Below are 19,034 nucleotides of genomic sequence, written 5' to 3' on the forward strand. Positions count from 1 at the left end.
AATGCTACAAAGTACTGAAGAGAGTGATTATTTTCAGCCAGAGTAATCACAGAATACTTCATGGAGGAGGTTACACTTGCTCTCAGGTAAGACAATAAATGGAGCTGGGATTGAGGAACAGAGACCATTCCAAATGTAGGGATGGCTTGAACAAATGCCCAGAGTTACTAGTTATGCTCTGGAAGCAAGTAAGTAGTATAGTGTACATCACTGGTGTCAAACTCAAAAGAAGGTCATAAACTGCATATAAAGATCCCTGTGGGCTGCATATTGACTTAGAAAACCACATATTAGCATTATCTATATTCTATTCAATAGAAGTATTGAATATTATTCTATTATATTAATTATAATCATACAAGTATACACGAATATATATGAATAGATTTATTCAATAGAATGCACTGTATTTTTATTTTAAGTATTTCTCAATTACATTTACAATCACAATGTTTAATTACAGTTACACTTAATCTGGTTTGGGTTGCATTCAGAAGTATCATGGACTCTTCTTTGATACCCCTGGTGCACATAATTAAATAGGGTTCTTATAGGGGAGTAGTGGGTGATAAGGCTGGAAAGATGAGTTGGGGCCAGTTTGTTTTAGATTGACTTTTGAATGTAGTGAGATGTCTTATTTTTCTTAGCATTTTCCTCAGCATGAACCACAGCATTCTAGGTGCTCTGAGCAGAATCTATAGATGTTCATTTATTACAAATCATAGTGAATCATCAAGTACATTACATCATCCAGTGAATCATCCAGTATATATAACATTTTAATCTTGAGTTTGTCAAGCATAGTTTGGAAATTGGGAGCTATTTTTATTGAGTTAAGCTTTTTATTTAATGTTACAAAAAATATTTAGTCAAACATACCAAAGCCCATGTCATCATTGGACCCCTTGGATTCTTCTTTTTTTTGTTTCCTCTTTCTTCTTCTCCTCATCTGCGGCAGTTGTGCAGGAGATGCCCCTCCAGCAGGGGCAGCACAACCACCTGCTGGGACAGGTCCACCAACTCCTACATTGCAGATGAGACTTGCAATGTTGACATTGGACAGGGCCTTTGCAAATAATCCAGGCCAGAATGGTTCAACATTTATACCTGCTGCCTTAATGAGGGCATTGATTTTATCCTCCAAGACTGAAACCTCATCGTCACGAAGGATGAGGGCAGAGTAGATGCAAGTGAGCTCGGAGAAGGCCATTTCAGCAGAAGGATGAGGAGAGACTTGTTTGTAGTGGTGCTAGTTGCCTGATGAAATGAGGGTTCACTCCAATTCACCCTTAGCTTCCGAGGAAGAACTAAGCATCTTACAGAGCCAATTGGGAAGTATTAATTTATTTGATTTACTCCAAGAGGCTCCTGAAATAAAAGGGCAGGAACTTACATTTTCTACAATTCACAAATTGGTAACAATGAGAATGGAGGTTTTTGAGTAGATACGTGACATGAGTGATCTTTTAAGAATATTCTAACACTGTGATACAAAATAGTTTATAGGCTAGCTAGTTAGGAGGCCACAATTAAGTTCAATAGCATGCAGTTGAATTCTGTACTTTTACCACAGAAAGTGATTACATAAATAGGAGTTAGCAGAAACATTTCTTATGCTGTATTATTCTTTGGTGAAGCAATTGGGGTTAAGTGACTTTCCCAGAATCACACAGCCAGTAAGTGTTATGTGTCTGAAGCCAGATTTGAGCTCAGGTCCTCCTGACTCCAGGGTCAATGCTCTATCCACTGTACCACCTAGCTGCCCCAATACTGTATTATTCTTCAAAGAGCATCCTTTAAGATCAGTGCAACAAAGCCCTACTACTGTGTACCATACACTAGGGTATATCAATAGCTTTCATTATGCAGTGTAGTGGAAAGAACCGTAGATTTGGGGTAGAGAATTTAGGCTCAAATCCTGATGGCTACTTTTGTTACTTATGTGACCTTGAGTCATAATAGTTGAGTCACATAATTTGAAACTGAGTCTGTTTCTTCAAGTCAAAAGTGAATTTTTAATATGTTGTTTTAAAACATTTAATATACTTAGTTTTTATTAGTTGAATGTGCTAAGGCTAGAAGTTATAGATAAAATGCAGTTCTTATTAGAAGTTCCTATAGCTATGAAATTTAGGATTTCCACAAAATTTCTCATGAATCATTGTTTCAAGTTTTTATAAATTACATTAAAAAATGAAGTAGTTAATTTTTTTGCTACTCTAAATAGGCAAAAATAGAGGCAATTAGAGTGTAGTTCATAGACATGCCCTTCAAGTCAGGATCAAGCAGGAACGTGGATTTCATCTTGACTATGATTTTGGTTATTTGACCTTGGGAAACTCACTTAACCTCATTACTTTACTCATTACTCTAGACAACTAATATTATAAATTGTAGAGTAAGTGCTGACATACATTGGTGGTGGGAATTATCTCAAATTTCCCTAAGTAAATAGACAAAGAGCAAAGAAAAAAGATCCTTGTTAAAAGAGGAAAGCTTTGAATCAAATATAGTAGTTGTCTTGTTGCAATAAACCAAAGAACAAATATATAATTACTTTAAAAAACTGATCTTATCTATTCCTAGAATAAATAGGTTCACTCACGTTAAATACATGATCTTCTCTAGGACCTTAATTTAGATTAATTAGCACTTTCTGGGGCAGTTATAGATAGCTGTAGAATTCATAGGACTTAATATTTTGATAAAAAATGGTATGGATCACTTGTTTAATAATCAAAATCTCCCTGATATGGTCTAGTACTCAAAAGGGTTTTGGCTTAATCCAGGATTCCATAATTGAAAAACCATATTTGAAAGACTGAAGGTGATTAGAGCAATGGAGAATATACTGGATTTTGAATCAAAAGATGGCTTTGAATAATGACTGCCACCTACTGTGTGTTACAGTAAGTTATTTAACCTTGCTGGGCTTTGTAAGATGAAAAGTTCGGACCAGATGAACAGTGTTTCCAGGTTTAAATATATGTATGAATATAACTCAGCCCCAAAGCATATTGGTAAAGGACTTCCTCTTCGTTGGTGGTGTATATCCAGGCAGACTTTCTCTTCCGAGAATTGAAACTTTCTTTCCCCTAAAGGGGAAGTTACCCAGAGAAAACAAAGGCCAGTTCTTGAGAACTAAATCCCCCCCTTTCCCTAAAGAAAAACAAAACAAAAAAACAAAAGAAAAAACAGAGGAAGAAGATGCCTCTGAAATTAAAGAAGCGGTTTTATTAAGCAGGGAAGAAAAAAACATTCACATGGGAACTGTCCTGCCTGTGCTGATCAGAAAATCAAGTAATGGATGGGGAGAGTTTATATACCTTCTAAACAAAGGAAGGTTAAGACATTTTTTGGGTGGGGGGGGAAGGTGGGCTTAGAAAGGAATGAATCAGTGAGTCCTATCCCTAAAAGGACGGAGGAGTGAAGGGAACTCTGAGTCAAATAGGGTTAAGATTTGCGCAGGGTCACACAGCCAGTGTCACACAACCAGTGTCTGAGGCCAGATTTGGAGAAGATGAGTCTCCCTGCCTCCAGGTCCAGCCTTCTACCCACTGCACTACCAAGCTGCCTAGTTAGTAATTTACAACTAGAAAAAGAGGCTAAAATACATTTTTCTTATAAAATTTGTAAAAAGCGTCAACTGCTACTTTTTTTACATCACCTTCATTTTCCAAATACCACAGAAAACATTGCAAACAAATTGGAAAGAAGCACATAAGAAATGCTTCTTAATGCAGACAGTAATAAGGGTAGCATAGATGACAAAAACCCTTTACAATAACATTGGTAGAAACAGACCTTAAACCATTTCAGCCCTCAAAATTTTGTTTAGCGAAAATTTCCAACTAGAAAAAGGGGCTAAAATAATTTTTCTTCTAAAACAGAAAAAAAATCATTGCTATCTTTTTGTTTTTACATCAGCTTCTTTTTTCCAAATATAACTGCCTCCTCCAGGTCCATTCCTTTTAAAAAGGCGGAAAAACTTTTTTCCATGTTATTGTTGTAATATTAATGTACATGTCTATAAAGATCCTTTTGTAAAAATCCTCATTTCTTTTTGACTGTCTTCCTTCCATTTCAACCATCAGCTTACGTACAAAAAACTTTAGAAGCGATTGTCTCCAAAGGAGTGCTACATCATGTTTAAACGAATGAAATATTCATTCATTATTATGTTTAAATGAAGGAGACATTCATTCCGCCCTACTAGGCTAGCGCTAGGTACCGGGCCAAGCGTGGGGAGTGGGGTGAAGCAAAAATGAATGAGACAACGTCCCCACCCTCGAGGAACTGAGAAATTAGGCTGGTAATTTTACTATGAAAACAATCTCTAGGGGTGAGTGCGCGAAGAGCTTAACGTAAAAGTTACAGGGGGAAGGTGGAGTGGTACTGGAACAACGAGGAAGAAAGGAAAGGTAGCGGAGTGGAAGGAGAATAAGGATGCCAAGCAGCGGGCGGCAGCTCGGACTGGCGAGGGGTCTCTCGGGGAATGTGAATCCACCCTGGTTAACGCCATTGTTAACTGCAATCTCGGCTGTTCCACCGCCCGCGGCTACACGGAATTTAGCACCTGACGGCTCCAGGGCCGACGGAAGGGCGGGATTGGGGAGAGTCCATATCCGGCGCCACACAATAGGTAGAAGCGAGGTGCGTCCGCAACTTCTTCCGGAAGCTTCTGCGTGTCCCCTGCGTCTGCTCGTCTTTCTGCCTGACGTAACGTAACCTGCGACCGCAGGTAGTGATTGGACTAGTGGAAGTGATAAGGCGGGACTTTCCTGAACAAAGAAGGGCGTGACTTCTTGCGGAAGTCGGAAGTTCTGGGCTGAAGTCGAGTTCCGGCTGCTTTGATTGGTCGCTGGCGGCCAGTTGGAAGGTGAGATGCTGGGGACGCCTAGTGGTCACTGGGTTCTTCCCAGTCGAACCCAAGAGTGAGGGGCCGAATAAGGACTCGTTCAACTTGCGCCCGGGAAGGGGTGGTTCCATTTCTTAGGCCGGAGGGTTTTTCTCTTTTCTCGTGCACCAGGAGAAGCCGGGGGTAACTTCGAGGTTAGGCGTGGGCCTGGAGGTTGGTCCCTGTTGGCCGCTGCGTTCTTCCTTTCTCCTTCCTGCTTCAGGAGCCAGTGCCTGACAGCGTCTTGACCCGTTGGAAGGGAACATGGAAGTTAGAATCTCCAACAACCGAAACGCGTGCTCTTCTGTCATTCTCGAGGAAGCCGACGTTTCCGACAAGTTGGGTTCCTTACAGCTGATTTGAGAAAACGCAGGCGCAATGGGAGTCCAGGGACTTTGGAAGCTGCTTGAGTGTTCGGGAAGACAGATAAATCCAGAAACGCTGGAAGGGAAAATTCTTGCTGTTGGTATCCTTAAAATTATCGTTGTGTTTTTGTGAGGCGGGGAATGCTTTCTTTGAATCCTAGCTGTACCACTGCATCGTTTATGAAAGAAGTTTAGATTAGGTCTTTAAGATCGTTTCCAACCGCAAAATCCTACAATGCTGTTTGCTGCATCCTGATTTAGTTAACTCTGTATTCCTACTGCATACCATAGTGTCTAGCATATAATAGATGTTTAATAAATACTAATTGGTTATTATCTCCTGGACAAATGATATTTTACCGAACGACGAATGATATCTGTGACTTGTTAGGATTATAAGCATTCTTTACATCCTAATATCAGACCTGCTGCTTTCCATTTGTGAGAATCATTGATCTAGAGCTGAGACCTTAGAGGTCATAGAGTTCAAACCTTCCTCAGTTTACGGGTTTGGAAAGAGAGACTCAGAGAAGTTAAGTGACTTGTCCTAGGTTACACAGGTAGTAAGTGGCGGAAAGCTAGTTTTAAATTACATCCCTGTAAATCTAGGCTCAGAATTCTTTACACTGCACCAAGATTACATGATTGTAGATTTGCTCAACTTATCTCTGATGAATCATAGGATCTTTACTTCACAGCTGCAAGGGACAGACATCAGGAGCTAACTACTTGAACTCCCACATTTTACAGATGAAGAAAATGAGGCTCAGGGAGATTGTGACTGCCTAATGTCAAACATAATGTTAGAGGTGGGAATTGAACCCAGGTCTTCTTATTCTAGAGCCACTGCTTTCCCTCCAAAATATCTGGGAGAGGGAGAAATAATATTATTAGCTTATTTATTTTAAAAGCAAAGCAGTGGTGCTTTGCTTAGAAAGGGATGAAATGTTTCATTCGTGAGTATTGCCACATTTGGTGGTTTTTGTTTAGCATTGTAGATTAAGTCCTCCATGAAGGAAAGTTCCTTAAAAGCTAAAAATGGCAAATGAAGACACTATTCTTTATTGTCATTCATTTAAAAAAATTAACTTAGTAGTCGGGAAAGTTCATCTTGCATTTTGCTTCACTAGGACAGGTCAGTGCATAAAACTAGAGAAAAAGCATAAAGAGTATATTCTGATTCCCTGAACAACAAATTGTCAGATTAAGAATAAAACTAAAGCAACTACCATACTCAAGTTATTGATTTTTGGATTGCTTAGGACTTCCTTTGTGAAAGGAATAGCCAGTCTTACTGAATTAAATGGACAGTTTACACAACTAGGAGGATTGGGTGAAAGTTGCAAAGAATCTACAGTATAACTCCAGTTGGAGTTATTCAAGAATGACCCTAGGATGTAATGGCTTCTTTCTTAGTAGATGTCTTCGTGTACCAACTGGATGAACCATTTGATAGAGAAATTATAGAGGTAATTCTTGTAAAAGTACAAGTGGGATAAGATGAATTCTGAGGCACTTTCAGATTTTGTGATTTCATTCACTTTCAAGTGACTTAGATGATCCTAAATGATACTGCTGCTGCTGTGGTTTTTGTTAACTCTGCTGAGATATTGTGACATTAGGAAAGGTGCTGGACTTGGATTTCATTTTTATTAACTTTGTGATCGGGACAACTTCTCTGAATCTGTTTGCTATTTTATAAATGAAGATACTCTTTGTACCACTTACTTCACAGTAGTGTTGTGAGGAAAGTGCTTTTTTTAATGCTTTAGAGCGCTGTATAAGTTTCAGCTCTTCGATTCTTTTGTAGACCTGGTTGTAGGAATATAGCCACCTAGGATTATTTGCTATCTTTTTTAGAGTGTCATATAATCTTGTAGAGCCCAGGCTTATTAGTATGGTACATTAATTTGCTACAAACACATACCATTTCCAGCCTCAAATAGAAATATGGATGCAGTGAATCTTGATTTTTTAAGTCTTGGTGTAATTAGAAACGCTTGCTCAAAATATTTCAGCTCATTTAATTTTATGGACCATTTTTTCCTTATCTATAGTTTAGTTATGCATTCTTCCGTAGTTTAATTAAATTGTAAGCTTAAAATTGATGTGCTTTGCTGTTTATTAAGTACTACCTGTGAAACTTAAGGCAAGTCACTCTGTGCTTTATTTACCTTATCTAAAATGAGAGGAGTAGAATAGGTGGACTCTAATGTCACTTCTAGATCTAAGTCTTAGGATAATATAATTAAACTTTTTTGTACTTTTATTGACTTTAGTTGAGATGTTGTAGTGTAGTATATTGTAGTAGATAGAGAACTGGCTTGAGAACCACAACAACCTAGGTTAAAGTTCAACCTCTGACACATACTGTCTATGTGATGCTGGACAAGTCACTTGATTTCTTAGTTCTTTGAGCAGTTTTCTAAGACTAAGATGCAGAGAAGGTGCTGACTTGCATGAAATTATAGGTCATCAGTTATTCCTACAACAGTAATTTGTATAAGTTCCTTTATTTTATACAGTATTAGCAAATTAGTGAATTATTAGAATAGACTGAACTAGATTTTCAGAGATCACATATTGAACATAAAGTTTCTTAGAGTCCTACCAGTAATCAGTGTGTGATTTATTTTGTCCAGCTCCTGCACTGAGAAAGCCCCACCTCCCTGCCTATGCCTGTAGGGAGTTCAGGGAGGACTAACAGCTCTGGTGTGAGGGCTTGTTGAGTCTTTTTCAGGGCTGCTCATCTGTCTTTGGTATTCACCTATCTCCCAGCTCTCACCTGTGACTCCAAGAAGCTGTAGCATGTGCAATGGCTACACCCCAGTAAAACTGTCTTGGCAGGCTAAACTAGTTGAGGGCAACCAGCAGGTCTCAAACCTGTCTGTGAATTAGGGGAATGTTTACCCCAAGCATGTGATAACTTTCCCTGGTGGAATGGGCGAATGAGAACAAATTGTTCCAGACCCTGTGAAGGTGGCTGAAGCAGGTGCTTTGTTAGACATTGAAGATGCCAAGGTCACCTACTGCATCCTGGGCCATTGCCAGTCATCTTCACTTTTGTCCTACCAATGGATTTTGTTGACTCTAGAAGAAAGGGTGAGCCTTCTGACGTTGTGCGGTTGTGCCTCACTTAAATCCAGTTCGTGCTTGAAGTCAAGACATTTTGTGATGTCACTGATCCTTTTTAAAAATGACAAGATGTTGCATTTGTAATAAATTGGCTTTAATATTAACAATAATACTAATTATTAATAATATTACTATTAATAAACAAATTAAGTTTAAAACATTGTTCTATAAGAATATAAATTAATTGATTAAAATTAGGCTTTTGGGTTCTGGTCTCACAAATGATTTTTAAAAATTGGTGTATAGTAGCAAAAGGTCAAATAGAATTAAATGATTTTATATTTAAAATAATTATAAATAAATCTTCAGATTGTAGTGATTTCCATTGAGTGTTAAGTGTATATTTCAAAATTCCAAAAGTTTTTTCCATTGATGATTCATACAGATATTAGCATTTGGTTGAATCAGGCACTTAAAGGAGTCAGGGACAAACATGGAAACTCAGTTGAAAATGCCCATCTTCTCACTTTGTTTCATCGACTTTGCAAGCTGTTATTTTTCAGAATTCGTCCAATTTTTGTTTTTGATGGAGAAGCACCACTGTTGAAGAAACAGACTTTGGTATGTGCAGTTTATTTTTTTTAATCCCCAACTTCCTTAACTCCCATGACCTCCATTTCCATTCTACCATAGCCACCCAGGGGTGGCCACGTCTCTAGACTCCATTATTATCTGTAATTGTTTGAGGTTTAAGGTGGTAGAATACTAAAATTCCCTTTTCTGATCACAGATCAATCTCTATTTCTCCTACTGTCTAACTTTTCCTAAACTTGCTCATCCTCCTAACTATCAACCTCACAAACTGTCGCAGCTCTTTCTTTCTTGCCCTTTTCCTTCCTTCATTTGGAGTCAATGAAAATGGCTGGCAGTGATGGAGAAAAGCAGAGAGGTGTGATTAAAAAGAACAATCAGAACCAGAACAAATACTTACAAATTAATGAGATAGATTTTTCTTTTGTATTTTACAGAATGGCTCTGAAGGTATTTCAAATCCAATTTTGTTCTCTGCCATAAAGCTCTGTCTCTTTGTAGGCTAAGAGAAGACAAAGAAAAGATTTGGCATCCTCTGACTCCAAGAAAACTACAGAAAAACTTTTGAAGACATTCTTAAAAAGACAAGCTATCAAAACTGCTTTAAGAGGCAAAAGGTAAGATGTGTTTGAAAATAGGTAACATCATTGGTTTAGCTAGTTGTCCACTTAACCTTGCTTCAGCTCCCAATTTGTATGTAGACCACACCACAGTATAATAGGAGTAGTACTGTGTGATAGGTAAGAAAACCTGGGTTTAGGGTCTCCTTTCTGCAAGTCACTTGGTCTCTGTGAGTCTATTTCTTCATATACCACATGGAGGTAAAAATAATTATTGTGGATGTTTAAACAAGTTTGTTTTTAGGGCTCAAATGAGATTATTTAGAGCATATTTAGCGTAACATATTTAAAACCATATTATTGGTTATGTGAAAAATTTCGTATTTTTATCGACCTTGGACCTTTCAGGGTGATAGATGTGAGGAAGGAAGGAAACAGGCACTTATTAGACACTCACGATGTGCCCAACACTGTGCTAAGTGCCAGAAATACAAAGATAAGTAAAAAGAAACAAAAAGATGGGAATGCAGGAGTGCTATAATCCTTAACTCTGTATAATTTTTCTCTTCCTGGTTCCCTGAAACAATAGCAGAAGAGGAAAGAGCTTGGAATATAGTTTCAAAGAGCAAGTATACTTCTGTTTCATAAGTTATCAGAAGGCAAAGTAGGTCACTCATAGGAGAAATATGTTGCTTTTTATGTCATCAAGAGATGTGACAGTAAAGTTATTGTTTGGTTGGAATTCAAGGTTTTGGTTTTAATATCTCTGTTTAAATATTTTCTTTAAGAGATGAAGCACTTCCTAGTCTTACCCAAGTTCAAAGAGAAGATGACATATATGTTTTGCCTTCATTACAAGAGGAGGAGAAAAATAGGTAAACTTGTTTTCCTTTAAAAAAATAATACCTATAACTAATGCTGCAATCACAAGTTTAAACCTTAATCTGTAACATAGACAAAGCCAGATGGGAATTAACATCTCTTTTTAGAACTATATTACAGGGTGACTCATTTAGCAAATTTTCTATTTTTTTATTTAAAAATTTATATTTATATATATGTTTCTATTTCTATTTTAATTTTTTAAAATCATATTGCAAGTTGTGAATATATACACTTTGATTACCAAGGCAAAAATATCAAAAAACAATTAATAATGGAAGTCTTTGGTATTTCTGCCTTGGTAATCAAAGTGTATATATTCAGAGCTTGCAATATGATTTAAAATTTTTTCTTAAGCTTTGATTGGAAGATGTTTAATTTTTATGACTGATGTTCCAAAGGCAATACTCACAATTAAGAAGTCTTCCCACAAAATGGATTACTACCTTGTAATCTGAGCCTCATTAGGATTGAATTGTGATTTAATTTATTTTTCAACAAAGTTTCCAAATTTTAGGAAATTTTCAGACTATGGGTATTTGTCAAAATGCCTGTTTGGAATAGGATTAAACCACCTAAATAATTAAAATGTAGTGAATGTACAGTATGTGGAAAAGACTTGATTTTACAGTACAGCAACTTCTGTAACAAAAACTGGAACTCTCCAATCCAGTTATTTTATGTTATCTTGTGTTGAGAAAACAAGTATCATATGGTATTTTGCATGTAAGGATTTTAATTATTCTATAGTATTTCAGAGCTTATCACCCTGCTAAGGTTCTTATTTCTGTCATCATATTAGAATTATCTGAAAACCTATAAATCATTTTGACTCCTTTTCTCTCTTCCTTCTTTCTCCCATAAGCATCAAACCATATCAATTCTTTCACAATGTCTCTTGAGTTCATATCTTTCTGTCCTTTCTCATTGCCACCATATTAAATCTGGACTCACATCACCTCATACTTTGAGTTTTTCAATAATGGTTCTTTCTGTTGTGAAACTATCCACTGTTAGATTAATTTTCTTTAGTCACTATTTTCATGTTGTCTCTCAGCTGCTCAAAAACCTTAAATGTCCCCCCATTTGCCAAAAAATTAAAACTCTTTACCCTAAATATTCATGGCCCTTTGCAGTCTGCACACTTTTTTTCCAAAATTATCTGCCATCGTCGGTAAATAAGAACAAAATAATTCAGCCAGACTTGTGGTCTCACTAACCCTTCCATATTTATTTTGTGCATTCTGGCCCTAGTTCCTTGGTTCTGTGTTCCTGGAATGCTCCTTCCCCTTCCCCTTTTCAAATCTTACCCAGTCTTCAAGGCCCAGCTTGAGCCCCACTTGACTCCATGAAATCTTCGTATCCTTCCTTTATTATCTATCATTTATATTATCATTCAGTCATAATATGCTGTCTTGACATCTGTGTGCTTTTTGCATTGTTTCTTAGCTCTTACATTTCTAACTTTTCATATCCTATCTCTTCCAAATAGATTATCAAGTCTTTGAGGGCATGAATCATGTATACTTTGTATTGTCCACATCATGTAGCACAGTATTAGTAAATAATTGCTCAAAGGTACTTAACTGGATTTTACAGTTGCTTAGTGTGTGTTTATAGAAAATATTTTCATACGTACTAAAACTTCAATCCTTGTTTGAAATTTTAGCTCAGAAGAGGAAGATGAAAAGGAATGGCAAATAAGAATGAGTCAGAAACAAGCATTACAGGTAATCAAAAATAGCTTTCAAAAGCTAGAAATATCTTTCTTGGAATGGAAAAATAATCAACATATATGGCATGTATTTGTTGTAAAAATGTCTTTTTAAAATGAAAACTGATACTTTCTCTGTTCTGTTTAGAACAGTATATGAAATGACTGGATTATTTGTAGTAGATCTTTCAGGTTTATTAAGCAGAAGTATTAACATTTTTTAGTAGCACAATTGTCTTTTTTTGTCAGTGATTCAAGGATTTCTGATTTTATCAGTGTAGGTATTCCTTTCATTTTATGTAGGTTATAACCACCTAGTTTTCTTTAGGTGATTTTCTTTAGCTTCTGTGGCTGAAAAAAAATCATCTTTTGGGAGCCAGCTAATCTATTCCTTGGACCATAAACACAGAGTTCATTATTAAGTCCTTTCCCAACTTTGCAGGACTTATGAGAGCTTGTACTTTCCTGGCATAGTTTTCGAGAAGCCTGGGCCTCTTGACTAGTAGGGAAAGTGCATTACAACAAATAGATGTAATAATATTTTTGTGTCTCTTATAAAAAAGATTTTAAAAATTAAGAGATGTATGACCAGATTTATAGTCCATATGTTCTGTTGGTATCCATGCAGTGTTGAGATCTAGAGACAAGTCCCTAGCACACTGGAGAGGCACCTTTTGGAGGATTTATTGGAGGACATGGGGAAAAGTTGTACAGCCGGAGCAGCTTTGACTGGGTTGATCTGCCTGTTGGAAGGACTGTTCCCATTGGTAGAATCAAAGTTCCATTAAAATATTTCTTATAAAATAAGAAGAAGAATAAAAACATTATGGTTAGTTTCCCAGAGCTAGGAAGTGCTTAAATGTTAATTAGAATTCTACTAGATGAAATGTTCTTATTTGACTAAGATGAATTATATTTATCATTGATGATAATATGCCTTAATGGACAGAGAAGTCAGCCTTGGAACCAGAAAGACTTGATTTCCTGCCTCTGACACACACTTGACTTTGTGAGATCCTGGGCAAGTAACTTAACCTTTCAGGACTTTCAACAGCTCTTTGAGATTGTATGTTTCAGAGATGGTGCCAACTTTCATTGGTAGAAGGAGTTTCTTTATTTGAAGGTTTTATCACTGAAATCAAATGTGATCCAATTCTATATCCCTAACAATAATTTATAAACCAATATTTGGAAAATGCTAAAGAAAATCAGTTTGAAATTCTTTTTTAGTTATTTGTGGTAGGTGCTATTCTTCCATATACTTACACGAGCCAGAATTCTTGATTGTAGGGATCCAAGTTTATCTTTTATATGTAAGTAAATATAAGAATATCACAATTAATGGTAGTTTTTCCTGACTTTGTGATTTTTTTCTTTCTTTATAGTGTAATTCCAAAGATCATACTGAAAATTGAACTTGCCCTTTTACCCTGAGTCAGTATTTTCCTCATAATACTACCTCTTGTCTCTTCTTTAGAAGTGATGAAACTATTGGGATATCCTTTATTTTTTTTTTTCTGATCTCAAGAATTTTTTACTTCTTTTCATATAATTCTCCTGGGCTATTTTTTTGCTTTCCATACCAGAATGTGAACATATATGAAATTGTGCAGAAATGAATATGTTGTTAAAATGAAGTATTTTAAAAAGTAAATAAAAGGCTTGTTTTTTTTGTTTGTTTTTTGGCTAGGCAGTGGGGTTAAGTGACTTGCCTAGAGTCACACAGCTAGTAAGTGTTATGTGTCTGAGGCCAGATTTGAACTCAGGTCCTTCTGAATCCAGGGCCTGTCCTCTATCCACTGCGCCACCTAGCTGCCCCGGCTTGTTTCTAAGAATTATTAGAATTGTGTTTTATGCTTTTGAGTATTAATTTAGATAAAGCCGTGGCCATTTTCAACATTATATCAGAATGCAGGAAAAAATGTACCTCACAAATTTACCTTTTTCATAGAAGCATTGATAAGAAATATCTTTTTTAATAAAGTAATTTTAGTTTGTTGGAGAGCGTTAGGTAAAGGCAAAATTAAAATAAAATGCTGATGATCATCATTATAAATACTTCCAGGAGGCATAGTAGTTGTATATAATATAACATATTTGCATTTCTTTAAAATAGTTGGCTGCAATTGTCTTTCTTACTAGATTATAAGCTCCTTGAGGTCATGGACCATGTCCTATTTAGGAAGGCATATTGTAAACTTTAAATTGTAAATTTTAAAATGTTTTTTATTTTTTATTCAAAACGTTAACAGTAAGCTAAATTCAACATGTAACTTTCAGTACTGTAATGCTTGTCCAGGTTTTCTTCTGTGGGTTCCTTATGTTGTCTTCTGCACATTTTAAAACAGTTATTCAGTGAAAATGTATATCTCATCTTGCATCCTGAGTCCATCACATTTTTCCTCAGGAGATAGCTTATTTCCTCAGTGGTGCTCTGGGATTATGGTTGGTTATTGCATTGACCAGAGTTATGAAGTCTTTCAAAAAGTTATTTTTCTTTATAATATTGTTATTATATAAATTATTCTTCTTGTTCTAGGAAACTGTTGTTATAAATATAAACTTCATGTCTCTCCCTGCACATAGGATTTTTCTTTGTACATAGTAGACCCTTAGTGAATGTTTGCTGTTTTTATTGAATGTTTACCAAAAGTGCTGTGTTTAATAGTGCCAGGGAAATACCCATTCATGTGTATGCACATTTGTGTGCATGCTTGCACACACATACACACGAGAGGCAACATGACCTAAATACCTGGGTTCAGGTTGTCAGTCTGACTCTTTATTGTATGACCATGGGCGAGTTACTTCTTAGAGGCCCAGGCATCTCTTTCAGACTGTAACTTATATATAAGTGGCTGGTCTCCACTGGTAGAGGAAATTCCTATGCTGAGAATTCCCTACACTGATGAAGCTGTTGGCGTGGATCACTCCCGTGAAGTTGTACCCTGAATATATTTTATATATAGCATGTGCATCTATCTACATAAATAAAAATACATATCTGTCATACTGTATGTATGCCCTTTCCCCTTCAGTACAATTCTATTTTGAAAGCAAAACAAAGTTTTCATTCTAACTTAGTTTTAAGTTACTTTTGAATGTTAAAGAAATCACCTTGTGGATGGATACCACTTTATAGATACTTAATTTCACAGCATTATAATTTAATACATATAGGAAGAGTTCTTTCATAATCCTCATGCCATAGACATTGAATCTGAAGACTTCAGCTGTCTACCACCAGAAATAAAGCATGAAATCCTGACTGATATGAAGGAATTTACTAAGCGAAGAAGAACGTTGTTTGAAGCAATGCCTGAGGTAAAATACAAAGTGTATTCATTCTTTGAATAATTTTACTATTACCCTAAAAGGAAACTAAATATCTTATATCTGAAAATTCCCATCTATAATACTACAGCTCAGAATCATAGAAACATGAATTGGCATTATTTATGGAACATTACATGTGGAATCTACGCTTCCATAAAGAAAAATCTTTTAAAGAACAGATCAGTGTAAGGAAACACATAGATTTTGCCTGAAGTTGAATGGGCTGCCAAGAATTACCCCTCACCCGAAGTCTTTAAATAATAGGTAGATGATCACTTGCTGAGCATGCTGTAGGAGGGATTCTTATTGCTCAGGTACAAGTTGGACTAGATGGTTCTTAAGATCTCTTCCAGGAGCAGCTAGTTGGCACAGTGGATAGAGCACCAGTGCTGGAGTCAGGAGGACCTGAGTTCAAATCTGGCCTCAGACCAAACACTTGACACTTACTAGCTGTGTGATCCTGGGCAAGTCACTTAGCTCCAACTGCCTTAAAAAAAATGGGGCAGCTAGGTGGCATAGTGGATAGAACACTGCAAATCTGGCCTCAGACACATAACACTTACTAGCTGTGTGACCCTGGGCAAGTCACTTAACCCCATTGTCAGCCCTCCCCCCCAAAAAAAGATCCCTTCCAACTCTGAAATTCTGTGATTCTAAAGGAAAACCATTTTTATGCCTAAACTAAAGATAAATTTTCAGAAGCCTCATTGGTTGTAAGTGTATCCATGTATTCTCTTTTTTGTCCAATTCTTGCTATTTTTAATGTTTTAAAAATAAATTTTATAGTCTTTCATGGAGTCATAGGATCATAGATTTAGTGCTAGAATCATTTGAAGTACGTTAGTCCTATCCCTTCATTTCACAGATGAGTTAACGAAGGCTCTGAGAGTTTGGGACTTGTCCAAAGTCACCTGGGTAGTGTGGCACAGGCTGTCTTTATTCTACTTCCTTATTTTTATCCTAGATTTAATTTTTAATAATTTGTGAAATGATAGCATCATTAATTTGATGCTATTGAAAAATGTGACCTATGAAAAGAAATCAGTTGTTGAATTTGGGGGAAATACAGTCATATTATCCCTTTTTAAGTTATTTATTTTGCTTTAAGGAGTCCAATGATTTTTCAGCGTATCAACTCAAGGGCTTGCTCAAAAAAAACAACTTGAACCGACACATAGAAAATGTACAAAAAGAGATGAATCAACAGCATTCAGGCGAGATCCAAAGGCAATATGAAAATGATGGGGGTTTTATGAAGGTGGTGGAATCAAGGAAAGTAATTTCTGAGGATACTTCTCATTACATCTTGATAAAAGGTATCAGTTATAAATCCTTAATTTGATGGCAAGCTGAAATCATAACAACAAAATCTGTCTTTCATCTGTGAATTCTGCAAATTGTAGTACAGGAAAGTATAATTGATGAACTTAATTAATTCTTATGTGCTTCACCACACAGTTGGTAAAACTGTTAATAGGTTCAATTCAGCAAACATGTGTAACTTAAATTATACAGAAAGAGCACTAAGCAGGCTGGCTATTTGAGATTAAAAAGTATACTTAAGAGTCAGCTACTACTTTCTTACTTCAGTATCCTTTGAAGTCATTGAATATGGAATTCATATGTTAATTGCTGTTTTCATGAACTTAGATACTGAAATTAACTCTGATAAACTCTTGTTTTTATTCATTATATTAAATTGTGTTGTCATATTGTGACAGTACATATTAAAAATATCTTTAACTTTTTTTTTTAAAGGTAGTCAAGCTAAGAAAGCTGAAGAAATGGATACTAAATCGGTTCTTCCTTCTTCTAGTAAAATGTATAACCTGCCTCCGTTTGATGCAAAATCATTGCCATCATTTGAGGAGCTGAAGACAGAGAAAGACACTTATGCTGACCCAGCAGCTCCTCCTTCCCCAAGGACTCTATTAGCTATCCAGGCCGCCATGACAGAAAGTAGCTCAGAAGAAGAGCTGGAGAATGAAAATGAAAAGCAGTTTGGCATGAAAAAAGCACATACCTCTACTGCAATAGATGAAGGCTCTGTAACACCTAGAACTCTATTAGCAATTCAAGGAGTTCTTGATGATGATGATGATGTGAAAAATGATAGGAAAAACTCTCAGAATGGAGTGTCAGAAGTTAAAGAGATTCTTATAAATAGGTCAGAAGAGGAAGATGAGTTCCTTAAAGTTAGAGAAAGCAAAGGAATACAATTTGCAACAGTATCTCATTCAGAAAATATGATATTTGCACAAGAAGATGAATGCAGCAAATCTGTACCTGAAACTCATTCATCAAATACTGTCCTTTTAGGAAAGGATGAATCTGTTGTTATAGAAGAACCAACATCACTAAGTCATTCAGCAAATGCAGTCTTTAGGCCAAGTGTTAAATCTGTTTTTAAGGATGAAAAAGAGCTAATTCTTACAGCTCGTTCAGAGAGCACAGTTAATATAGATATTGGTGAATCTGGGGTTGAGGATAGAAAAGATCCCAAAGTGACAACTCAGTTGACAAGTATAGTTTTTGCATCTGAAGATAAAGAAAACCCTATAATTCCTGAATTAGAAAAGGATATTTTCATATCCCCAAATAAGTGTGATTCCTGTGCTTTGGTTGTTTCAACTGATCAGGAAATACAGGATAAAAAATATCAGTGTTCTGAAATTGAAACTAACTCTTTCCAAGAAGTGAACATCTTACAATCAGTAAATGCCCCTTCGATGGCAGGAAGTCATCTTGCTATGGCAAAAACTGTAGCAAGCTATAAGCAGAGTGAGCATGAGAATTCACAGAAAACTCTACAAGATAGCGAAAAGAATGAACCTTTAGCTCAGGATTTAATTTCAGCAACACCAGAGACTGTGGCATTAACAGAAATGGACTCAGAAGAGAGTGAATCTGATGGTAGGTACTGTCTTTTTTTTTTTAAACCTTTAAATTCTTAGTAGGGAGTATGAAAGCATGTTGAAATAAACATCTGATTATAATTAAGTCCACATCCTTTGATAATGTTAATTCAGTTCAACAAACTTATTAACAATGTACTAGACTCTGGGGATATATGTATGGAGATAAGTAATTTGAGAGAAAGAACAGGCAGCTGGTAGGCAATGTGCATTTATTAAGTATCGACTATGTGCCAGCCACTGTGCTAAACACTTAGGAGATCATAAAAAGCTTAGTGTAGGGATGGTGCCTGAGTTGGGCTTTGAAGGAATCTATTTCAAGAAGTAGAGGCATGGAGGATGTATGTTCCAGGCCTAGGGGTAGCTTATGTCAATGGCACAGGGAATGCTAAGTTTGGGGAATAGCTTGTAAGCCAATTTTGGCAACTTGGAATGTGTGGAGAGGAATAATAGAACTTTGGAAAATTGGCTTGGAGCTGAGTTGTATTTCTGTGAATATAATTCAAAAAAATGCTGGTTAATTTAAAAATTTTCTGTCCAAATAGTAGCAAAATTAGTATTTGAGAGAATTAAATGAATTGATTTTTAAATGGTTACCTAAAATATTTGATTCCAATTTGAAAAAAGACAAACAGATATTGTCTTTCCTATTACTATGAGAAAAATTAGCATTCATTTGTCAAATTTAATGCTTTCCCA

At 36.2% G+C, this 19,034-nt stretch overlaps 1 protein-coding gene and 1 pseudogene across 3 annotated transcripts in view; one reads left to right on the forward strand and one right to left on the reverse strand.

Moving 5' to 3' along the window:
• Positions 1-374: 374 nt before the first annotated feature.
• Positions 375-4,529, reverse strand: LOC144454774 (large ribosomal subunit protein P1 pseudogene; annotated as a pseudogene).
• Positions 4,530-4,884: 355 nt separating this feature from the next.
• Positions 4,885-19,034, forward strand: part of ERCC5 (ERCC excision repair 5, endonuclease) — a 31,636-nt gene continuing 17,486 nt past the window's right edge. Inside the window, exons 1-8 of one of the 3 annotated variants that reach the window (XM_020972383.2) lie at positions 4,885-5,363; positions 8,783-8,958; positions 9,430-9,545; positions 10,277-10,363; positions 12,040-12,100; positions 15,265-15,408; positions 16,529-16,736; positions 17,179-18,333. In XM_020972383.2, coding sequence (XP_020828042.1) covers positions 5,276-5,363; positions 8,783-8,958; positions 9,430-9,545; positions 10,277-10,363; positions 12,040-12,100; positions 15,265-15,408; positions 16,529-16,736; positions 17,179-18,333 — 2,035 coding nt within the window. In that variant the 5' untranslated portion in view covers positions 4,885-5,275. Of the gene's footprint in view, positions 5,364-8,782; positions 8,959-9,429; positions 9,546-10,276; positions 10,364-12,039; positions 12,101-15,264; positions 15,409-16,528; positions 16,737-17,178; positions 18,334-19,034 lie in introns of those variants that run through there. The other 2 variants (XM_020972381.2, XM_020972382.2) reach the window with 2 other exon arrangements.

Source organism: Phascolarctos cinereus, unplaced genomic scaffold (genome assembly GCF_003287225.1).
Source record: "Phascolarctos cinereus isolate Bilbo 61053 unplaced genomic scaffold, phaCin_HiC Scaffold_7;HRSCAF=346, whole genome shotgun sequence".
NCBI classification, from domain to species: domain Eukaryota; kingdom Metazoa; phylum Chordata; class Mammalia; order Diprotodontia; family Phascolarctidae; genus Phascolarctos; species Phascolarctos cinereus.